Source organism: Rissa tridactyla, chromosome 15 (genome assembly GCF_028500815.1).
Source record: "Rissa tridactyla isolate bRisTri1 chromosome 15, bRisTri1.patW.cur.20221130, whole genome shotgun sequence".
Taxonomy (NCBI): Eukaryota; Metazoa; Chordata; class Aves; order Charadriiformes; family Laridae; genus Rissa; species Rissa tridactyla.
In genome coordinates this window covers 13,988,449-13,995,748 of record NC_071480.1, presented here as the reverse complement: position 1 = coordinate 13,995,748, position 7,300 = coordinate 13,988,449, and the positions used below count along the sequence as shown (strand labels likewise).

Genomic DNA, 7,300 nt, shown 5'->3' with positions numbered 1-7,300 from the left:
TCCTGGCTCTGCCGCTCAGGTGGGACCCTCGTCCAAGGCGACCCCTTGGGGCTTCACGGGAAAGCAGCTGGAGAGCACACACCATCCCAAAACGCCGTTAATTAAATCCCTGAGGAGGTGCTCCACAGGGGCCTCGGGACCAGCCTGGGGTCCACCGGGAGGAGGAGAGGGGCTGGGGACGGGGCAGCATCCTCCAAGGGGGACACTGCAAGCAGTGCGTTTTAGCAAAAAGGCGAACTGAAAGCTCCAGGGAACTCCTGTTGAGGAGAACTCCAGCACGCTAAATTAGGGATTTTCTGAAGATCTCTTAAAGGAAGGATTAAAAGGGAACGGATTAATTTTACAGCTTTAAAAAAAAAAAAAAAATAAATAAATAAATAAATAAATGGCACGCTGGCCTTAACACCCCATTAAAGAAAAACCAGTACAAAATCCTGGGAACTTTCACCAAGTTCAAATTAAATTTCTTTGGGGTTATTTTCCTCCCCACTGATGGGGCCAGGGAGCAAAACCCCCCGTTCCTTTTGCTGGGTCCTTTCGCTCACCCACAGGGCTGGAGACAGACCTTCTCCTCCTCCTCCTCGGCAGCGGGTCACCCGGCGCTGGCCGTCCCCCCCCCAGCCCCGGCGCAGGCAGCGAAATTCATCCCTGCCCGAAATTCATCCCTGCCCACATCCCTGCCCCTGGCGCCGGAGCGAGCACCCATCCATCCAGCCAATGAGTTCAGCTCGGGCAGGGAGCCAGCCAGAAAAATGAATGATTTTTTTTTTTTTTGTGGGGTTAATTTTTTTTTTTTTCCCCAAGCAGCCGAACGTGATCCATCCCTGCAGCCACACGTGCCAGGAGCGTGCAGCTGCCGCCGGGTCACTTCCAGCAGCAGCCCCCGGAGTTGGGCTGAATTAATCCGGCTGCGAAACCTGACCCCAACCGCGGGCGGTCACATCCCCAGTGTTGCAATACTGCAATTCCCCGAAGTCAATTAAAAACACGCAAATTCCCGCAGCCTGACACCCCCTAGCCGTGCCGAGAGCCGGGGTCCCCCGTGCTCTGCCCAAGCCCCCGCCGCGCTCCAGGGACCAGCACAGGCTTTTGAAAACAGCCCCCTTGTTTCTAGCAGGGCAAAACACACGTATGATAGAAACACGAGCGTTTAACAATCCAATCCATCTTTATTTCAGTAGTACTTTCTGCTGGGAAAGGAAAAACCTCAACTTTACAAACACAGCAAAGTGGTAAAAGAAAGGCAGGTGTATAAAATAAACCGCAAACGATTCGAAGCGCCCGACGGCAGCGTCAGGAGGAGCGTTACAAACGTGTCACCTTTAGACTCGATACCTTCTGTTTCCTGCTACGGGATGTCAGCTACGCAACAGACTTCACTCGCTATACAGAGGTATTTTTTAAAATAAGGGCTTTTCTTGGTAATGTAAACAAAATCAGACACGTTAAATTCCTCCCTACAAAAATACAGCCTTGTAGTAACGCCACAACGTAAATGCATCTTCCAAGTTTCGGATGTATTCGCTAACTCTTTCTCACAACAACGCTGCAAGGGAACCCAAACCTGGGTCGGGTGGCACAAAGTGAACGGATTTGCCCCAAAGTCCCACGCTCAGCCCGACCCCAGCTGCCTCGGCCCTGGTTTATCTCCTAGAGCATGAACTGGGGGGGGTGGGGGGGGGTATGGTAGCGCTGGGATTCGGCCTGTCACTGATAACAACCCAACAAAAATTGCAGGAATAAAGCTCTGAAGTTTCCAGGGGACTCTCTAGTTTAATTTTACCCATGTTTTTCCCTATTCTGGCAATTAGAGACATCATATGACAGACTTCTGACACGATACACTGATTGCAGCGATGCTGTGGGGAGGCACCCTACGCCCCATCGACACACGACGTCGCCGCGCCAAAAACATCCCACCCAAATACGCAGTTAATGTGACGAGCCACATTCTTTGGACGCGTAGCTGCACAAACACGGTGCCACCATCAGCTGCGCGACTCCAGGACAAACACCAACAGTCCCAGGCTGAACAAATCTAGAGGCTGATGAAAGCTCTCATACCATCCACGCGAAACGTTAGAACGTAAGAAACTGTTTGAAACAGGGTGATGTCAGCCAGACAGCACCAAACAGCTTTACAGACTATTAACTCTTAAGTTAAAGAATAAAATTAAGACACCAAGGCTAACAGGCCACAACTGGACTTTCCTAATTTCACCTGGAAGGGGCGCGCGGCCCATCGCTGGACAGACGGGCAGGTGACACTCAGCTGAAAAAAACATTTACAAAAAGAGATGGAAGTAAGAAGTGTGGGATCTGGAGAAGACGCCCTTAGCTTGTACGTACAGACATGGGAAGGCATCACGAGACGAAATTCTGGGTCCCGCCTTTGCTCCAAACAAAGGAAAACGCTCAGAGATAGCGGCCAGCAGCAGGGATACGGCGCGGAGAAAGGGGCTGGGGGCTCCCAGGGGCTAAATAAAAGGCTGCGTGAAGAAAAGAGCTTTTTCTCTTCTTACAGGGAGGCTTCAGCCCTAGGAAGGCTGTTACTGGAGCTGCAGTTTAGAGGCTGGAGGTGTAATCCTGTTTTCCACCTGTGTTTCGTTCCCAGCCCAGGAGAGTTGGGATACGCCGAGTACCACAGCTCAGGGCGCAGCATCACGGGCAGGTTCAGCCTGCGCTCCCGAGGGGAAGGGACCTTTCCCCAGGGAAGCAAACGGCACGTCCAGGTGTTTCTGCAGCTCTTGGGCTCAGGTTTTAACTACAAAACGAAATCCGTGCGTTGATACGCAACCTACGGGTACGAAAGGGGAAGCAAAAGTTGTACGTAGAGTTCACATCTTAAGAGTAAGAAACTAAGGAAAACAGATTTTGGCTCAGCGGGCTGATAAACCATTATCAGACACATAACACATGTTACCGCCTGATAATTACAAACAGCCGGGACACAGCACTCCACCTTAAGCCACAGTTTTTTTGGGTTTTCGCAAGAAAAACAAAGGTCTTTTCTAACTTTAAAGTGAAGATATATAATTGATGTGACTTATGAAGCCAATGTTTTGCTATAAATGCATCTCTATATTTGTTCATTGCAGAACACAATGAACCATTAGCAATCTTTAATTTCACCTTATAAAACTAAAAAAGTGATGATAGCTTTGTGTAGAAAAAACGAAAAAATAATATACTTTCGACATACATCTCTCACGTCTTAGGATAAAGGAGCATATATGCTGCTCTTCTTAGTGCTTCTATGCAAGCCAAAGGCACCATTCCTACCGATGCGACTGCGAATTTGGACCTTGTTTTTTGGGGTTAACGAAGGTGAATGAAGAATTGCCAGGCCAGGACGAAGCAAAGGGCCCTGTGCTGAGCACACCGCTGCATCACGTACTGCTATCACAACAAAGACGGATTAGGAAGTGTCATTGCACGTACTTATGAATTCACTGTCAAGAAAAATGAAAACTTCTCCAAAGGACCGTCTCTAAAGCCAGCTGGCAGGAGACGCGTCGTTACACCCAACAAAAGAATTAGACCGTTTTTAATGAAGACGAGAAATACTCACATCTCTGCAAATCCCGTAACTACACAGTTATGTCTTTGTACTTTTTACCAAGCTGGGGGGGGGAGAGGGGGCCGGAACAAACAACCAGCATCCACTTCTGGGCACCCCCTGTAACCCCACAGCGCATGCATTACAAACACCAACACCCCCCCGGCCGGCAGCGGGAGTTACCCCCATCCGCCAACTTGCAGTCGAAGGGAATACGAGTGCTGACGCGTGCCGTATTATATCTGTAAAGGAACATTTTCACATTGGTTGGCTAACAAGCTAAGCTCGCAGTGAAATTCCGGACCCTCTTCGCAGTGAATACAATTCCTTCGGAGCGGGTTTTTTCCCCCCCCGTCTCTTCGAAGCAGGTGCATCTTCTAAGCGTAAGCGGGGAGGGAGCAGGACCTCGCAGGGACACGCGTCCGCAGGGCACCTCAGCAGGCAGTGCCCGGCGAGACCCTGCGAACCAGTCACGCTCCAGCAGCAACTGGTTTTGCTCCAGTGCACGACTTCCAGCGAGGAGAGCCGGATGGCGGGCAGCCGGCGCCGCCGGGGCAGCGGGGCCGAGCGGGGGCAGGCAGGCCGCTGCTCCTGCCCAAGCCACCGACTCGCCACCAACACCAGGAGACGACCCATTTTCCGGGGCAGCGTCGTCTCGCTCAACGCAAACCAGGAAACAGCGAGGGGGAGGAGGAGTTTGAGACCAGCCAGAAGAACGGTGGGGATGCTCACCGCCCTTGGGGCGTTATTCCTAAGGCTGGGAGGGTGGAACGTGCTCAGTGCTTCCAAATGCCATTTTCCGTGACCATCCCAGCTCAGATTTTTTTTCCCCACACACAGGCCCACCGTGTGTGCAGATGATCGCCGGCGCAAAACTCGAGCTGACGAGCAGATCTGGACCGTACGGAGCTCAGAAGATGACTCTGTCTTCCTGCGTCCTCTCCCACCACAGCGTGCTGTTCAGCGTGCCGAAGCTGCTGTCCTCCTCCTCCTGCTCCTTCGCCAGCTCCACAAAAACCTGGAATGCAGAGAAAGGGTGGGAATACGCCATGCTCCTTGTAGGAACTTTCTTGGTCACGAATAGAATCCATGCTAAAAACAAGCACAGAACGTATTGCTTCATCTCCGACTAGGAAGCTTTTAATATTTTGGGTTTTTTCCTCCTTGCTCGCCTCATTTCTTCAAGAGCGCAGTGAAAATGAAGTTGAACCAAATACACGTTGAAGGACATTCATCATTGGCAATAACTAATCCAGAACAAGCAACAATAACCCTCAGCTTTACCCTCCTTTCAGAAATGCACAGCAACACCCGTCTCTTGAATAAATCAGAGCGGTATGTCCACTAACGCCGCAAATGCATTACGCTCCAGTCACTGCAGTTGGCACCTTATTTTTAAAGGAGAAAACAGGGATAAAGAGGAGCAGGGGAGGCGGCAGTCCCCAATTCACTTTGGAAAAGGGAACTTCAGCTCCCCAGAAATGCCAGAACCGGCACCAGCAGCGCGGCCCCGGCGGCCTGAAAGCCGGGCATCGAGGAGGAGAAGCTGCCGCCAGCGCAGGGCTCCCCGTCCCCCCCGTCCATCCCCCCATCCACCGCCACCTGCCCGGAGCGGACACACGGCTCCTGCAGGGCAGGGACAAGGCCAATCCAGCCCAGACGCCTGCGAAAAGCCCCTCAAAAAACCCGCAACGCCTTCGCCTGGCAGGGTTTACTTCCAAAAAATAACACTTGCTGCAACATACCTGTTCCAGTGTGGCCTGAGAAAAGCTGTACTCCTCGATGTTAAACGCGTGTTTTACTGTTCAAAGAATTGAGAGAGTGTATTTAAGGATACTGCACTGCCTGACACAACTGGATTTAAAGCATTTTAAGCCAGTACAAGCGCTTGCTCTTAATTTCACAAGAAACAGAGTTGGGGACACCAATAATAACAGAAAAAATAAATTGAATTAATTTGGAACAGAAATGCAAAAGTGCCCGTGTGTGGAAAATGTGCCAGTTATGGGAGACAAAATGATTTGTGTGTGTGATGCATGGCAAGTGCTTAATTACCTTCTTCCAGCTTGGAAAAAGAATGTGAAAGCGACTGTACATCTTCTTTAGGAATTTTATATGCCAAAATAGAAGCGAAACTGGAACAAAGAAACAAAGCAAATTTAGCTGCAGGTAAAACTACTCAAAGCAAAAATATTAATATCCAAGTGAATGGATTTAAACTCATTTTCTGAAGGTTACTCCAGGCATTTTGACTAGTCATCATCACACAAGACAAGAGGAACGATGCAGCTCCAGGAGACCAGCTGGTTCATAACCCGCTTCAGAGGTCCAGGTCCAGGTGCATCAGCCTGGATCCCCCTGAGACCATTGTGATTTACATGCTCTTCAGCTCAGATTCAACCATTTGTATTCCGCCTATAAACTCAGGAAAGAAAAATCACTGCCCAGAACTCCCAAAGTTCCGAAGTTTTGCCTTTCCAATGAACTCAGCCAGAGGTCTTGGCATCTTTTGGGACTTTGCATCATGCAGGGGCTCCTGCGACCCAGATGCCAGAACAGGGAGATGCTCTACCCCACACATCTGCTTCTGAAAAACGAGCTCCCCCCTAAATCCCCCGCGTCTGAGGAATGCTCCTTATGCGATGTCTTTTTTTCGAGAGTCTCATCAGCGAGCACCAAGCCGGACCCTCGAGTTCCTACAGCAGAAATTCGAAGCTGTTGGGGGGAAAATCAACACAACCCACCCCCAAACCCGCAGGAAATGTTCAAGCGTTTCTCGATAGGGGCCAGCGATTACTCCGTGACTCAGATTTTATCCCACTTTCCCGGCGGCCCCGACTGAGGAGGAAGCCGTCAGGCACCAGCTATGCAGAAACCGAGTTTTGCTTCCTCCGTGCCAAACATCTGCACGCAGGGCTCACGCCAACGCCCTGGCAGCTCTTGCTGGCCTGCAAAACCCTTCCTCTTTTTTCTTTTTTTTTTTTTTCCCCCTCCCCTTTTAAGCTATGTGTAAACTTTTTTTGTAAATTTTGGCACCAAGTAGGTACTAAGCCACGGTACTAAGGAGCTGCTGAGAAATCCCGGGTTGGTATTAACACACGTTTGTTGAACTTCACCTTTCCTGACGATTGGCGTTCGGGAAGATGTGCAAAATCTGGCTCTGCAGATACTCCACCTGCTGCACATCTGCTGTTTCTTTTAATTTCATTTCCAGGAAGTATCCTCTGCCAAACTTACTCTTCAGGTGTTGGACGGTACCTATACATCTACCAACCGCGGGGAGAAAACGAGAGTTGTACGCGTTACACTGCACCCAAAGAGCAGCCCAACTTCTAACAGACCCTTTTTTTGCACTTTGAGTCCAATTTCGCCCCAAGTTTAAGGTGCAAAAAAACTGTCTACTTGTATTTTCAAAGAAATCTATTCTATTTGACAGCTGTCCTACCCTCCCTGCCACAAGGCAGGGGAGGGCTGCAGCGGTACCTGAGCTGCCCGGACACCAGGATGGCCACACGGTCACAAACAGCATCCGCCTCTTCCATGTAGTGAGTGGTCAGGATAGCTGCTCTCTCTTTATTCTTAAACGCTGCCCGAATCGCCCGCCTACAGAACGCAACCGAAAAAAAATCCCTGAATAAAACATTTGGCACCTAACAGTAAACCCCGGGTTAGCAGGACCAGAGGACTGCGATGGTCCAACACAAACCCTTTGTTTTGTTTTGGACCAACACCACTCCCACC

The 7,300-nt window shown here is 50.2% G+C and overlaps 1 protein-coding gene across 12 annotated transcripts in view; it reads right to left on the bottom strand.

Annotated features, from left to right (window-relative positions):
* Positions 1-1,149: 1,149 nt before the first annotated feature.
* Positions 1,150-7,300, bottom strand: part of ABCA5 (ATP binding cassette subfamily A member 5) — a 52,271-nt gene continuing 46,120 nt past the window's right edge. For all 12 annotated transcript variants that reach the window (XM_054221420.1, XM_054221423.1, XM_054221415.1 and 9 more), the window contains 5 exons: positions 7,043-7,162; positions 6,676-6,825; positions 5,615-5,694; positions 5,305-5,360; positions 1,150-4,577 (listed from right to left, as the gene is read on the bottom strand). In XM_054221420.1, the coding sequence (XP_054077395.1) occupies positions 4,470-4,577; positions 5,305-5,360; positions 5,615-5,694; positions 6,676-6,825; positions 7,043-7,162 (514 nt within the window). In that variant the 3' untranslated portion in view covers positions 1,150-4,469. The remainder of the gene's footprint in view (positions 4,578-5,304; positions 5,361-5,614; positions 5,695-6,675; positions 6,826-7,042; positions 7,163-7,300) is intronic.